The following is a 17038-nucleotide window of genomic DNA, read 5'->3' as shown; positions in this document are numbered from 1 at the left end:
CTGCATACATACAGAAGACATTTTCCTAAATGATTTCTTTGTTCCGTATCATTGTACAATCAGTCTTGATTTTGGGCTGCTCAGAAAAATGGGAACGGACTGCACTTATGTCAGCCGCATTAATATCTAATTATATTGGTAACTAAGATGTTTAAACACAGCAAAGCTTACATTGCACAGAAGAGTGTCTTGCTACTAGCGCTAAGGTATAGCTGGCTCACTTAAAGAAACACAAGAGAATGGGCAAGAGGTCTGATAGACTTGTCAAGAGAATCTGTCTCCAATTGAAGTGACTATAAAAGAGATTGCTCGAAGACTTGCTTGTGCCCAGTGGCAGGAACAGAACAGAACCTCCTAAGGTAGGACCCTTTCCTAGATTGGGAAATGATGCTTTAAAGAGCACTTCTGCTTTCTAAAGATAATTAATTACTCACATGTATCTTGTGCAACAGTTAGTAATATTTTGAGATTGGATTGTATGTTTTGCAAAAGCTAATTGAACAATAAGCCTGATTATATTTTTGTTGTACTCTGATGAACTTGTGCTCTAGACAGCAGCTCTTGTTGATGTATTTAGTAAATCAGGTCCACTGAGTCGCTGAATCCTAGCCAAGATTTCATTTTCAGGTGAAGAGCAGTGTACTGTCACTATACTGTTAAAACAGTTTTCTAAAGGGAGCAATCTATGTATATATCCACATACGTGTGAATATACCGCAGTGACAAAGGAATCGGCATTATTGGCATCTGTTCTCCTCTATTCAGTGATCACACTCCCCACTTCCTCTGCTATTGTAAACTACAAATTTTTTAAAAAATTTACCTATCCTTTTAATACCTACTTAAATATACCATCTAACTAGGTGGTCCGAGAGCATGGCCAAACTCACACAACATACATGTAGCCAGGCACAATTCTTTGTAGTTAAATCTTTCTCATTGGTTTTCTTTCAAGCCAAAATGGAAGAAAATTACCCCATTAGGGTGGATCCAAGGTCAGTATTTCAACCTTTAAGTTGCTGTTGCTGCTGAAATCCTGATCAGAAAAAAAAAACAGTAAATGATCGATCTGTAGGGCAGGCATTCCATCAACCATAAATTCTTATCTCACTTCAAGAGTGCTTAAAGGGAACTCCAGAGAGCATGAGTTCTGCCAGCTTGGTGGGGAGGCAAGACAGAGTCTCTTTTTTGAGCTCCATAAATGTTCTGTTCTTTTTTTTTTTTTTTTTTTTTGTATACTGCTGCCACTGTAAGCAATGCCATTCATTGCCCCAGAAAAAGGAATATTTATTTTCTGGCAATCGTTTTCTATGGAGTTAATTTTCAATATTGTAAGTGGAACTTTCTTTTTGAGGAAGATCCAATGTCCACAGATTCCCATGCCAGCTAACAACAGCTAGATGCCTGAACCAAAAATGACTTAACAAATCATTTATTAAAATAAGCCAAGTTGTTTACACTGCCCAAGAGGGATATGGAAGGGCCATATTGGTCAGACTTCTCTGGCTATTATGCAAGTTAATAAATCTCTGGTCTCTGTATAATTAACTCATTAATATTAGTCTTGATGGTACAGTGGGGGGTGTGTAATGAAGCACCGATTGCAAGCACATTTCTGTCTCCCGTGGGCAATGTTACTGGCCATTAACATGACCCAACAATAAATAGTAGGGTTCCACTGAATTTTCATTCATTTTGACTTCAGCCTTCTTAAGGCAGTGCATATGTGGGAGTTTCAGAAACTATTTTGTTCCTGTTAAAATAGTTCTTGTTCCTGAAGGTCAACTAAGAGATCTGTTCAGGTGGAAGGATTCTGCTCTAAATTGTTGCTGGAAGATATCTCGCTTTATAACAAACCCTTCCTACATCACACATGCAGAATAATTCCTGGTTATCCATGGGTAACAGAAGTCCCTGAAGCTGCTATTAAAGTTACATTAAAATTAAATAAAAGATTAATAATATGTTGCACCCTTCTGTCCTGGTTTCGGTTGGGGTAGAGTTAAATTTCTTCATAGTAGCTTGTATGGTGCTATGTTTTGGATTTGTGAATGAAAACAGCGTTGATAATTCAGGGAGGTTTTTGTTATCGCTGAGCAGTGCTTGCACAGAGTCAGGGCCTCCTCTGCTTCTCACCCCACCCCACCAGCAAGCAGGCTGGGGGTGCACAAGGAGTTGGGAGGGGACACGGCTGGGACAGCTGACCCCAACTGACCAAAGGGATATTCCATACCATATGGCGTCATGCTTGGCAATAAAACTGGGTGGAAGTTTGCCAGGGCTGCCATCGCTCAGGGACTGGCTGGGCATCAGTTGGTTGGTAGTGAGCAATTGTTTTTGTTGCGTCACTCTTTTTTCTTGGGTTTGGTTTGGTGTCCCCCCCCCCTTTGTTGTTTTTTTCCCCATCGTTTTTAAATTATTAAACTGTCTTTATCTCAACCCATGAGTTTTCTCACTTTTACTGTTCCAATTCTCTCCCCCATCCTGCTGGGTGGGGGGGTGAGCTGCAGGCCAGGGTTAAACCACGACACCTTCCTAAGATGTTTAGCTTAGGACTAGCAAATCAAAGGATCATGATGTGAAATAATCCGACTTTTTTAATCACTGTTGATTTACTGTTGCTTCCATGCCATTTTATGCCTTCTGCCTTTGAGAAGCAATACATCTCTCTGTAATGTCACTATAGTACCACATCTCTCTCTAACTATAGATACTACTAGGACTATTGTTAGCCATGGAGGTATATCATTCTAATGGGAGATGGATAGCTGGCTGTTTAGACTGTAAATGTAAAACATGTCCTGAGATCGAGGATCAGTGGCAGCTGGGCTAGCACAATAGTTATAGCGGATTAGAAAAATTTCAAGTCGTTTGAGAAATCTAGCTTGAAAACACAGAGTGAGAAGGAAGTTCTTTACAGTAAGATATGCATGTCCTAGGAAGTCATCTCAGGCCCCTAAATCAAGATGTTTTGTGCAGGTCACACACCTCAAAGCTAGCCCTTGCAGAGTGAGCTTACCTGGCAACATTATTATAGCATATGATTACCCCACAACGCTTTGCAGCATGCCCTTACTTGTTCACCTATCTAGCATAACAACAACACTGGTGCTTTAAATACCCACAATAACTCCAAGAGGCAAAATCTGTGATACTGCAAGCTCTCACCTCCATTAGACTTAAGATCCCGAGTGTTTTGTCTTCTGCCATCCCTAGGAAGGAGCTTTTCAACCCATCGTGCCATCTGTAGCCCCAGAGGGAAGATGTGCAGTGAGCCGTAGGAGACCCCAAACATAACAGGGAGAGCGCACCTTGCTTTGAGACTGGGTATTTATTGTGACAAAGCAGTATCAAAATGGAAATATGGTGTCCAGGTAAAGTTACATCAACTGAAAAATGTCTTGCTGGCCAGGTACAAAATGAGAAAGGCCTTCTCTGGTGCCATGTACAACATTAAGAAAAAGGCCTCATCAGACAAATACTAATGGAAAAATAAAAAGGTTACTCAGCACCAACACAGCCCCCGTCACAGTACTGCTACAATGACCACCTCAGTTAGGGGTGGGTGGCCTGGGCCCCTCTGAAAGCCAAAGCAGTGGAAATGAAGGTGATCCACCCAGCAGGGAGCCAGAGGAGCAATGGCTCTTTCTGAGGGACAGCCACCACAAATGTTCCCTGAGCAGGAGGTGTAACAGCCCCTTTGTGAGCTTTTTCAGGTTTCCCTCCTGGTCTGTTGCCTTCTGCTTCCAGAACACCCTCTTTTGCTCTGCCTAGAAGGCCAGTTCTCCTCCTCATGGTGGACCGGGGCCTTGATTGTGCTTTTCTTATCCAGAATGTATAACTTTTAAGACATGGTCAGAAAACGCAACCTTCTCACTGCTGTCTCAGGATCTGGCCACTCATGGCACAACTGAAGTTTATCTCTCAGGTGATTCGGTGAGAAGAAAAAAAAAGAGTAGGCATGTTAGTCCTTGACAGTGTCTTGAGGGACACAGTGCAGTGTGTTACCACCATTACCTATTCTTCTCATACACGCCTGTATGCCAGGGACTTGGCAACTTCAACAGAAGAGGCCTGGACTAGTTTCCCCCCTTTGCAGACCCTCTGGAGAGAAGCGCTGGGTGGGGTGGCCCACCAGCTGGCAGCCAGAGCTGCCAGGCTTGAGGTGAGCAGGCTGTGACATAACATTATCCCCGCTGACCTATGTCGTTCTGCAGCAGCTTTTTGCAGAGGGGAGGGGAGGAAGAGCTGGCCCGCATGTCCTTGTGAGGATGACTGCATTGGTGCTTCCCAACTCCGTCTTTCTGAGCTGCTCTGAAACAGGGTAGCTGGTGATGCATCAGGTGCCACTGGGAAAGTGAGGATGACTTTAGGAAACAGGCAAAATGTCACCCCAGTGTGACAGGAGCAGTTTGGCATGATTTGCTGTTGGAATGACTGATTATTATGGACTGCCCCTCCAATGTCCAATTATTTAAGGTATCTGCTTCAGAAGTATGACTCCATGAATGGTCCGTGCTTCTCTCTCCCCTCAAGCCGGTGAAAGGAAAACCTGATACTCCCCAGAACTGGTCTCAGACCCTGTTCCCAAGGATTCTGCTAATAACTCCAGTGGTCCCTGTGGTAGAGAGTGATGTGGAGGAATGATGTGGCCCTGAAAGGTGGGCCCCCAGCCAGATCTTCCTCTTCACCCCACAAGACAAAGTAATTTAGATGGCTGAAGCAGAAGACAGGCTACCATTCACACACACAGGCCTTGTAATGCATCTGACTTGAGATGCAGGGGACAGAGAGAACCAGAGATTTGATGATGACCTTGCCATCAAAGGTCTGTTGCAGCTTTGCACATCAGGGACACCACTCTTCTTAGTAGAAAGTGGTTATGACCAATACAAATTCTACTGTAGATTGCTATGTCGCTGGTAGCCAGCCTGATTTTCTGGAGTTGGAAAGATTCTGGGAGAAAAGTAATGTTTTCTGCACCTTTTTGTTATTGTAGCTAGCTACTAGGATTCCTTCTGTGAACAATACAGTGTTATTCTGATATAAATATGCTGTTTTCCTGAAGAGCAGAAAGTAAAACCGATTCCTACATGGAGTGAGCACTGCCGGCACCATCTGCTTTTGCAGTGGAGGAGGGAATCCCACTTTCAGCACTTCAGTTCTCCCCATGATTAGTCCTATGCACTACGTTACATGCTAGATGATTTGAGTTGGGGAATATGATTCTTCTTAAAGTTCTTAGACTTCTTAAAGTTTTATGTTTCATTCATATTTCAGTTCCTAATTTTAGTGAAGTGTTCTTTGGAGGACTAAAAAAATCAGACTGGAAGCCAAATTACATGAGAAAGAAGAAAAGACAGCACCAGAAGTAACTTTGTCCTGTCTAAAATTATTTTTTCATCTGTGTTTCAATTTCCTTTACGTGTGTGTTACTAGAGTCCTTAGTTTGTATTACAATTGTACTACAATTGTACAGTCATAAGACAGATTGTAGTGCACAATCTTTCAGAAGAAAAAATTGTAGAAACAGTATTTCTAATGTAAGCTGCAAGCATTTCTTAAATAAGTTCCCTAAAGCACAGCTTTTGTTGCTGATATTCTTTTTGTAAACATGCCATTCCCATTCCTGCTGCTCTGGTGCTAATAGGGGTTGGAAAGAAAGTGAAATCTAAAATAGTATTATTTTTAAAGCTTTCTCTATTTCATTTTCTCCTACTCACAGTAGAGTTGGTCCACTGTGCGCTCCCAGAAATGCATCGTCATTGATAACTTCCAGGTATTTGTTCTTGTGCAGATAGCTGCAGAAACAAAACACAGTGATTTGGAAATAGTTATCCATAGGTTAAAGAAGAGGATCTTCAGTTTACTTGCCTAAACAGATTTACAAAAGCAATATGTATAAGGGCCATCCTATCCCAACAACACATTGAAGCATAATCAGTTACTTCATTTTCTGTGTACCCAAGGAACAAAATACAGGTTTGCCATTTTGAAAATAAATTCAATTCCTCAACAAATAATAAATAAATAAATTAGTGAAATAAATTATCTTTGCTCCAAATTCTTTTTCTCTCTCTCTGCCATACACATAAAGAATACATGCATACACACTGTATCTTCACGTAAATATGTGTGAGGATGAGGTGAAATAGATTGGTTTGCTTTCATCAGAATGAGGTATGGGGAATTATATACAGGAACGATACTTACAGGAAGACATCATGAACAAACATGAAAATAATTCCCTCCTTGTTTTGAGTTTGATAATAAAAGTTTTAAATATTTTAAAATCTCCATAGCCAAGTGGAGTCTCCCATATACAGGTCAACAGTTAAGAATGAAGTTTTGTTATAAGGAGAGCAAGAGAGGGGGTGAGAAGGAGGATAAATCTGCAGGAAAAAATAATATAAACTTACGTGGGAAAAAAAAATTTCTAAAGTCTTGGGAAAACCATGAACAATTTCCTGAGTAGCCAACAATTTCCTTAAGTGTGGAATGCTGCAAATTTCTCCTATCATTACATGACTGATGTAATCAAGGACCAACATTAATTCCCATCACTCTGGAAACTGACATAGAAGAAAGTGTGGATTCAGGAAGTAGGGAATTTACAGAGTTGAGTTAAAGGTGCTTGATTAAAGACAGGCAATGCAAGGCTACTGAACTCTCAAAAAAATAACATAACCCAAGTGGAGCAATCACTTTGAAATTCAGTTCTGTGAATTTAAATCTTTTAGATTTAAGAGTGACTGATCTAGAATGAATCTTGATTTTTTTTTTTTAAGCTGGACTCCTGTTTACCATGGTCTGAAACTGTCATTTGAGGTAATTATTAAAACATGGATTATTATTGCAGGTAATTCAGTCAAGTTCCAAATCACTTTAGAGAGGCTATGCATTTCTGTCCGAGATTTTTGTTCTCAATGGCCTAATAGAATGTATGGTTTTTGTGGAAAGACTTGGGACAAATAATTGGCTTCAGTAGTTCCACAATTGCAGGTGTACAAAGAGAAAGCATAAGTTAAAAACCCTGCAGGAGCAGCAGAAGCACAGGCATCCTGCTTTTCTGCCAGAGTCACAGCAGACGTACGGCACTGAGCACATTTTATGACATTCTGTGAAGAGCACATATACACAGAATGTGATGAAATGGAAGAATAAGCATTATTTTTATGCATACGGTGCCAACTTGTGTGTATTAGTTGGGTATATTTGACATAGAGTTAGATTTAAAATGTGGTTTTGGAACAATCGTCCAGCTAAAAAGTACTTCACAAAATGCAACAGGCATGTTAATTTCCTTGACGAGGTGGTTCCCCCTGGTTAGCCAGGAGGGAGGAGGACTGCAGTTACAAGCAGCTAGATCTCCTAAACACACAGACAGGAATATGCTGAATTAGCTGAGCAATGAAAAGAGACTGAAGATTAGGTTGCCATATATATATATACACACACAGACATATATAGCTCTATATACATACATATGTATATATACATATATATGTGTGTATATATGTATACGTGGATACTACTGTGATAATTCTTTCCCTAAGCCAGCAATTAAACCCTAAGTGGTGTTTTTACTTAGTTCAATCAACTTCTGTCACAATGTTTACAAGAAAAACAGCCTGCAGGCATCAAACCTAGTCATGCCTTTTAACTTCATTTAGATGGAAATCGAAATCTTGTGATGGGATTAAGAATCATTTACCAAATATAGTAGTTCCTGGAGGAGGATGGAGGAGCGTCTATCTCTCCTGGCCGAGGGGCACTACATAAGCAAGGAGACAAAACAGTCCAAGCATTTTGTTTCTGTACTATGAGGAGAAAGGACCTCTGAGAGAAGTTTGAACCAAGGCAGCAAAGGGGATGCTACAGCTGCAGGACTGCTCTTCAGGGAAGAAACGCAATGCAACCCATTAAGGAGGAGAACACAGAAAATTGCCAAGGAAAGTTGTCAAGGGGAATGTGTTCCCCTTAATGAAATGATGGCAAAATGATCAACACTATAAAGGCCCTGAAGGACTGTGGTGCCTAGGCAGAAGAGACTCATAGCACCTGTAACTATCCCATTTATAAATTTTATCAATTTTCTGTGTAGTGGAAAAAGTAAAGTCTAATGGCCCCAGTAGCAAACCACAGATTAAAGCATGAGGCTGCAGTCTAGGAGCAACGACAGGGTCCACAGACTGCAACATTATAGTTAGCTCAGGTCCCGCAGAGGCAGGAAGAGGAACTTCTAAGTGACATAAGTAAGACAACAGTGGGTGACGCAGGCCCAGCAACGACAAGCGTCAGGATCGCTTGACATTTCATCAACAAGGGCACAGGGCTGGTGGAGGCCTTGTAATGCAAGAATGAAGAAAAAGATGACTGCAGATGATGACCGTAAAGCATTGCTCAAGACGATGTGGTCCTCAGTCCAACTAAAGGACAGAAACTTTGCAAGGATTGCAGACAGCCTGCCTTATGGACGCCATGTTTCACAGGGTAGCTAAAAGCAGAGAAAATTCCCAATGATGAGATCAGCAGCAAAAGAGAGAAACAGGAGAAAACCAACAATATTGCCCAAGTGAAGCCAGGTGACATTGCTCAGAATTTAAACATAATTATCTTAAAAAGAGGAATTTCATAAAATTTCAGAGTGCAGTTGGCACCAAAATGATAAGATGCCCAGACCAGACCTATTAAAGAAATTAAATGAAATTAAAGGAGAAAGAATTTTATACTGCTGATGCAGGCAGTAATACCTCAAGCAGAGAGGGATGTTTGGTACTGTAACTATTATAAACATTTTAAAGCTAGCTTGTGATGTAGCTAGGAAGGCAAAAAATACAACAGAAAGGTTGTCACAAGAGATTTCAGAGGGTGTCCATGAAGTTGCTGTGAGCTGTGCCCATTGTGCCAGTTAGTGGCAAAGATGATACGAAGGTCAAACCTTTCCTAATTGTAAGTTCTGTAACAAAAACACCATTTGAGATGGTGGCTATGGAGATAATTGAATTGACTTGGAAAAGTGCAGAAGGCCACTATTTTATCCTTGTGCCGGAAGAGTCTTTGAAATCCAGATAGCTGAACTGGGGTTTAGTTGTAAAAATAATAGTCAGAGCAATTGTTTCTTGGTGTGGAAAAAATCAAGTAAAGATTCTAATCCTGTCCTGGTTGAAGTCATTGGCAAATTTCCCGTAGCATTCACTGGATATAAGCTTATATTGATCACCATAGTGAGAAATGAGAAGTAAATGCACTTCAGCTGGGTTACACAATACAAAGTCTTAGGGAGCTAAGCCAGAGTAACACTTCTGGCATGTTACTCATTGGACATTACCCATGCCTAAAGCCTTGTTTCTTACACAGGAAAATAGCCTACTTCATCTTCTCAGCTATTGTTGTTTGAAATAAGCTTTCATTCTTTAGAAATACATGGCATTCTAGTATCACCTGACATTTGTGTTTTCTGAGAACTGACTTTCATTTTCTGTAAATGACAACCTAGTGACTTTTGTTGTGAGCTTTTGCTTCAGTTTGCAAATTTCCTCATGATTTTGTCTGCAAATCTAATACAAAAAATTAAAACCAGAGCAGGAGCTAAGAATTAATCCAAGATTTCAACACCTCGGTTGTAGTTTTGAAGGACACACACACAAAAACCTGTCTGCTTTAGTAACTAGACATTATTATACAACCAGATAATTGCTTGTCCAATTTTGAAATATTTTCCTCTGATATTTGAACACCATAGCGAGTGATAAGCCTGAAATATAATAGTTTACATATGTGATAAAAATCTTCAAACTTACAAATAGAAACAGCCAGCTAGAGACTTTTGGGAAGTTCATAAGCATGTGTTACCAAGGGGGGGCTGCAGTGTTAGCTGCCAGTTTTCAGACAGATGAGTCAGGCCCATCAGAATGTACAATTTCCTGATGCTAATTGATTTCAGTTGTTTAAGCCCTTTTATTTTCACAGAATCATATAGGTTGGAAAAGACCTTTAAGATCATCAAGTCCAACCATTTTGATAGCTACGTCTTTTAAATGGAAAGAATAAGACTCTGGTAAACTTTCTTTGTCAAATTCATATTTATGTATAGCCAGTATAGCTCCTTCTGAGAATGCCTTTAATCCTGTTACTGATAGCTAAATGGTATAGAATGTAATTTAAATACACTGCAGAAAAGAAAACTGCAACAGTGGTACCCACATATCTAAACAAATGTTGGAAGTCTTAGAAATCACATGGGTGAAGTGGAGTATCTGTCCTCAGTGGGGACACTAGAATAATAGCCATTTTGGAAAGTTGGTGGAAGGCAATCAGATAGACATGAATACCACAGGGCAAAGTATGTAGGAAATCTGGAGTAGTAAATGCTGAATCAGAAGTAGGATATGCTGATGGTTTCATAGTGCTATAAGTAAAAGAAGGCTTTTTTTTTTTTTCTTTTTTAATCAAATCAGATCAGTAAGGTAACTATACCAGCGAATAATACAGAGTCTCTATGGACTCAAGATCCAGGGATAAGTGGGAAAAGTATTGCATTAAGTCTCAGCCCCACCAGACAACAACATGACTGCAGTACGCTGAGCAGGATCTTCTGAGGACATGAAACAGTAACAGGGCATTTCAACTGCTATGTAAAACAGGACAATGTTATGTCAGGGCATGACAGAGCTACTGAGTATTCAGACATTATCAATGCATGCTTCATAAAGCAAGAGGTTAGAGAGTCTGCATGAGGAAAAGCAACTTTTGATTTCAGCTTGAGTGGCACACACACTCTGTTTCAAAATGTTACAGTCTAAAGTCTGTTTTATAAGACCGACCACCGTGTACTGATATTGAACAACTCTGTAGGACCAAAAAAGCCAAAGAGTACACCACAGCTATAGTCTCCAAAAAGGAGAAATGCATATATACGAGAAACCTTCCTTAAAAATAAAAAAAAGTATGAAAGTTAAATTATTGAGGGCATTCTGGGAGCTCTTCAGGGACACCATTTTGGAGCTAGAGAGCAAACGTGAAAAGCATGAGATGGCAAAAGAAAAACAAAATCCTAAATATTCAAAATACCTTCAATCTTCAACTGAGATGAAAAACTGAAAAATGCTGAAAGGTCTGAAGATATTTTTACAAAATATTTTATTTTTACCAAAAGTGTATTTTCTTCGGGGAGTAAAGGATAGGAATGAAAAATGCTGACCAGCTACTTCAACTAACTAACTAACATATAGTTCCACATCTAACTAACATATAGTTCCACATACCTTTCTTTTTTCAGTGTAAAAGATTTCTATTTCTCTTCCTCCATAGTCCAAAGTAATTCATGCCATCCCCCATATTGTAGCCAGACACACCTTTCTCAGTGTTTTTTTTAAAGATGGATTATTTCACTGATAAGGTTTTACTGCAGTCCCACAGCCAATTTTATCAGCACAGGGAGTGATGGAATAAGAATGAACAGCCTGATTAGGGAAAAAGGGAGGCTTTGCAAAATTTTCTTCCAAAGGATCACTTAGTTAAAAACCAAGTAAAGTTACCGAAGTTCCTAGTTGGCATACCTCACTGGCTTATGGAATTATGTATTATTTGATAGTATCTGCTTGCTTGCTTTCAGCTTCTGATTTTAAAATAAGGTAGCAGAGCTTAACAAACAATGAGAAAAATAGTATGTTGGCCACACATTTAAGTATCACCACTATAGAATTAAATGGTGTCTGGACATGTAACATGTTAAGGTATCTATGCATCCTGTTGGATTATGAAATGAAGGTTAAAGAAAGGCAAAAGAGAGGCATTGGTAAATGAGCAGTATTAAGGATTTATTGTATGTTTTTTCTACACCATTGTTTGTCTTGACTCTGAGCTAAGCCCAGCATTGTAAGTGATCCCTGAGAGTATATACCAAAGTAAATATATTCTTTTGGAGTTTATTTTTGTTATTAGATTGTAAGATTGCACACTTTCCATTTCACTAATTTAGAAAGCTCTGTAGAAGCTCATCACAAATATATTTTGCCATTCACTGGAAATATGTTTTTAAAAATCTTCTTTCCTCACCAATTTCCTTACAGAAATAAACATTGGTGCAGGAGCAGCACTTTGCAGAATTCTGCAGGAGTGATGCAGTTCCTGGACCTTAATGATGTGTTAGAACGAGGGATTCAAGTTTCAAATGAATGCTGTTCAGTAAAAGTGTCATTCGGCCTTTCATTCCTGGTTCTTTACTTCTCTACCTTTATAAAACATATACAGCAATACTGTGGTTTGCTATAAAACATAGATCCTTGTTGGATGAGGATTATTAGATAGTGCCGTCATTCACTATGATAATGGAAACCATTTATGCACGGTTCCACACCTATAGCTGCATTGATTGTTTTGACCTCCTTGCATTACATAGGTCTTTTAATACTGCAAGAGTGGTAGAAAGGCAGACTGCATGGTAGAAGGTAGCCTCCAAGATTCCCAAAATGTCTTCTGATTTATGGATGGAACATGGAGTCTTTGAATGATTTGTCAAAAATGAGTTATTGTTTTTGATTGTTTTCCTTTTTTACTTGATTTCCTCCTTGAGGTCATCATTCAAAACCCATTAAAATTTCTTTCCCTCACTCTTTTTCTCTTAGTTTCTTTTTGCTCCTAGTTTCATCAAGTCCAAAGGACCTTGGATCAGACCCAGAGGAAAACAGGTACTTTCTTCGCTGTACAGTGGTAGATAAACAGGAGGAGTTCAAATTAGAAATGTCAGAATACAGAAAATGAAATATTTGTCTTTTGCATTAACTTAATGCTGCTGCTAGAAACAACAAATCTCCAAGCTTGCACTTAGCAAAATTATACCTTATCTTGGCATATGGTAACCAAACTACTTCAGAAAATTAGTTTAGAAATTTCAATGTAGTTTATCAAACCGATAAAGGCTTTACCACTGATGTTCAGCTCCCTAGTTTGCCTTGTAAATCTGGAGTAGTGCTTTGTTCCAAGTAAATGTTATACAATTTAATTAGGAGAAAACTGTTTGTTGTAATAAACTATTTTTACTGCTGGTAGATAAAGCCCTGAAAGTAAGCCTGGTTTTAGTTCTTTTGTTTTTTTTTAAATTTGCTTAACTAGTGCATCATAGCCAGTCTCTGGAAAGATTCACTTAGAATCATAGAATCATAGAATATCTCAGGTTGGAAGGGACCCATAAGGATCATTGAGTCCAACTCCCCTGCTCCTTGCAGGACTACCTAAAACTAAACCATATGACCAAGAGCGTTGTCCAGACACTCCTTGAACTCTGACAGGCTTGGTGCCGTGAACACTTCCCTGGGGAGCCTGTTCCAGTGACCGACCACCCTCTCAGTGAAGAACCTTCTCCTAATGTCCAATTCGGAACTTCATTCCATTTCCTTGTGTCCTGTTGCTGGTCACCAGAGAGAGGAGATCAGTACCCCCTCCTCTGCTGCCCCCCGTGAGGAAGTTGTAGACTGCCATGAGGGCACCCCTCAGCCTTCTCTTCTCTAAGCTGAACAAGCCAAGTGACCTCAACTGCTCTTCATAAGTCTTGCCCTTGAGGCTTTTCATCATCTTGGTTGCCATCCTCTGGACACACTCTAATAGTTTGATGTCCTTCTTGTATTGAGGCACCCAAAACTGCACACAGTACTCAAGGTGGGGCTGCACCAGTGCAGTGCAGGGTGGGACAATCACCTCCCTCGACCAGCTATCTATGCTGTGCTTGATGCACCCCAGGGCACAGTTGTCCCTTTTGGCTGCCAGGGCACACTGTTGACTCATAATCAACTTGCCATCAACCCAAACCCCCAGATCTCTTTCCGTGGGGCTGCTCTCCAGCCTTTTGTCCCCCAATTTGTATGTATAACCAGGATTACCCCATCCCAGGTGGAGAATCTGGCACTTGCTCTTGTTAAATTTCATACAGTTGGTGATTGCCCAGCTCTCAAGTCTATCCAGATCTCTCTGTAAGGCCCTCTACCCTCAAGACTTTAAAGAATACTGAAATACCCTTAAAGAATACTAATTACAAACTTTTTCTGAAAGTAAGCAAGCAGTATCTGCAGAACCTAGTATGTGTTTTCTGCTTCTCTACTTCCACCCAGTCCAATAAAGCAGATGTTTAGGACTCCAGATCTTCTAAAACTACATTTTCACTTGATCTTTTAATAATAAGGAAAATTCCAAAGAGGCCAGAAGCAATAGCACTTACATACTATCAGAGAAGCAAAAAGAAAAATTCCTACAAAATAATCTCTAACCTGTGTTTCATCAAAATGTAAGAACTGGAAGAGCCAATACAGTTCACGTAGTGGTTAAGGCTTAGAAAAGTTTTAAGTATTGCATATACAGCTTAGAGGGATTCAGTCAAGACACTGGGTTCGTTTTACCATATTTTACATCTTGCGATATCTGTGGGCACAAGTACAAACACTATGCCGTCAGGAAAAACTTCCTTTCTCATATGAAAGTTCAAAGTAACTGAACTAATGAGAGTAAAATAAGGCCTATCCCAGATCTTTAGTTTAAATCAGACCTTTTCAAAATTTAAAAAGTCTAGCTACCTGCTAAGGAAAAAAAGGCAGTTTGGAAAGATTAAGACCATGTGAAGGATGCTCTTATAGAATTCAAGCCTAATTTAAAATAAAGTACTGAAAATAATCATATCTACCCTCATGCCTCTGTGGTTAATTTAAGAGCTCACGATGAAGAAAACTCTTTACTTATGAGATTGTCAGACAGACTCTTCAGTCAAGCTTCTGTAGGACCAGAGTAAGCTCTGCCGAAGTAAATGGAGCGTCTGGAATTGAGATTTGTTCTGTGTTAGTGATTGAGACAGATGATTTTGGGTATGGTGTAAAAAGGATATTCACTCACTCACTAGTTTTCCAGAAACTACAATAAGAAGGTGAAAGGAAAGCTGAAGTGGTTGCTTCATGCTTTTGAGATGCCCATCTCTCATTTCTAATGCAAGTGACTGGTTTCTCTGAATTGCTTCCAACACCTTACACCACTCTCTTATTTACAGATAAGAGATTTCTGTGAAAGGGCTGCTACCATTATCAGTGCTACACTTACTAAAATAAACTGTCTTGTAAGTAAACCAGCATAATTATCTTCCAAATTGTCTTAGAAATGTTAGTGATCAAAAAAAATTTTATTGTAGCTTCAAACCAGAACAAAATTCACGCTGGAATTACCTGCTACGATTTTATTTCTGAGCTATAAATATACATACCAAATGAAAGCACACTGCAAAAGACATTAAGCGCCCATATTTTTATTGCTGGCTGAAATTAATATCCTCTCTTTTCTCCTTAAAAATAATTAGAATAAGATATGTATTTGTGAGCCTCCAACAAGCATAGAGTATTTATTATATTTTTTTTTTTTGAAAGAAGAGAGTGATCTGCTACTTACATAGCATCCAGATTTGTCCCATTAAAAGCATGGCCTTGGATGCTGGTAAAACCATTATTGTAGAGTTTGCTGCAAGCAAAAAAAATAAAATTAGTGTATTTTAGGTTGCTTTAATACCTGAATACCTAACATCTTATGTATCATTTTTCTTGGCAGCAGCACATTTATGGATGGGTTAATTTTAATCTCTTGAAGAAGCAGCAATTACAGTGCGAGGTGAAAAAAATGCCCAGCAGCATTCTTGAGTGTAGCTAAATCAAGAATACCATGTGGCAGGTGTGCCATCTTTTACTTCTTTTTACAGCAAAGACAGAACTAGACGAAAACACTTTGCTATAATTTCCCACCCTCAAACTAAAAGCAAGGAAATAAAATCCTTCTAGGACTGATTAAGGAAGGCTAAAGGAACTAATACCTAGCAAAATAGGTATGATTTTACTGTCAGGCCTGCCTGAATTTTTAGAATTCATTCTTTTGCTCCCTTAGAGCAAATGGATTTTTTTTCAAATTTCTTTAGAATTCATTCTTTTGCATTCTAGTGCTCTTCCCCCTAGTTCAGGTCATAACTCATTACAGTCATTTTCACTCCTCTCAGCCCTTTCTTGTGGCTCACATTGAGTATGACTTGCATAACTGAACTTTATTTAACAATTTTCCTTCAAATGTGACTCTTCCGACATTTGCCACCCATTAGTTTTCACAGTATGTGCCACTTAGCTTGCAAAAAAGTTAGGCACAGTTCTAACTATGCTGTAGCTTTACAGAAGGAGAAGTCTGCAAACTTTTCCCTTTGATTTTGTCCAATATAGCCATTCTCTGGCATTAGGGTCATACAAAAGCAAAACCACTTTGGTCAGACCAGTTTAAAGAAAAGCAGCAGGCCTGGTTCAAATCACTGTCAAAGTAAAGGATTTATGCAACCTAGACTATAGATACTACCTGTCTATGGTGTTTCTCTGTTACAAACTACTAGAGAGTAGGACAGGGATATATATATATTTTTTAAACATGTTACCATATGCTTGAGAGAGGTAAATGCCTTGTGATTTAAACTTGAAGAACTTACAGAGTTAGGGATTCATTACAAAGTCCATGGAAAGCATTTGCAGGCACTGAAGTCATGAAAGGATTATCTGCAATTTCACTGGAAAAGGAGACAAAACATCACAATCAAACATCAGCCCAACAGAGCTTCTCCAGAACAGTTTTATTATTAATTGTTCTCTGCCTTGATATTAAATAAAAGTATAGAATAACTCATTTAGTTATATATAAGGCCAGAAGATACATGTGGGATGATTAAGAATCGAGCATGTTCCAGCATCCAGGAAGTGAGCTTGTGAAGCAGATGGGTTTTATAGTCCTGGTGAGGTGTGTAGCCTGTGTGATTATAGTGGTTAACAGCACGGACAGGTGCCTTGTCTCATAAGCCCGAGAATTAGCAAAGTAGATAATGCTGCAGTGTCAACTGAGCCAGCCCAAGTGACTTTAGAGCTGAGATCCTGCTCTCTAGCTAAGCTCAGATAAGACATCAGATAATACATTATTCAGGACGGAGGCATTTCACTTTACAGAACTGCATCTAGCACAAGTGAAATAACTTATTATGTAATCT

General features: G+C 39.4%; 2 protein-coding genes across 4 annotated transcripts in view; one reads left to right on the top strand and one right to left on the bottom strand.

The window, feature by feature from the left end:
• The window catches only part of TSHR (thyroid stimulating hormone receptor), a 72848-nt gene that overhangs the window by 7231 nt on the left and 48579 nt on the right, over positions 1 to 17038 (bottom strand). For all 3 annotated transcript variants that reach the window (XM_072863528.1, XM_072863529.1, XM_072863530.1), the window contains 3 exons: positions 16490 to 16567; positions 15424 to 15492; positions 5724 to 5801 (listed from right to left, as the gene is read on the bottom strand). In XM_072863528.1, the coding sequence (XP_072719629.1) occupies positions 5724 to 5801; positions 15424 to 15492; positions 16490 to 16567 (225 nt within the window). The remainder of the gene's footprint in view (positions 1 to 5723; positions 5802 to 15423; positions 15493 to 16489; positions 16568 to 17038) is intronic.
• The window catches only part of GTF2A1 (general transcription factor IIA subunit 1), a 68680-nt gene that overhangs the window by 47398 nt on the left and 4244 nt on the right, over positions 1 to 17038 (top strand). The gene's annotated exons all lie outside the window — the stretch shown is intronic.

The sequence above is a fragment of the Ciconia boyciana genome, chromosome 6 (assembly GCF_034638445.1).
Source record: "Ciconia boyciana chromosome 6, ASM3463844v1, whole genome shotgun sequence".
Classification (NCBI taxonomy): domain Eukaryota; kingdom Metazoa; phylum Chordata; class Aves; order Ciconiiformes; family Ciconiidae; genus Ciconia; species Ciconia boyciana.
The sequence above is the reverse complement of the archived record's forward strand: the minus strand, read 5'-3'. Positions and strand labels throughout refer to the sequence as shown.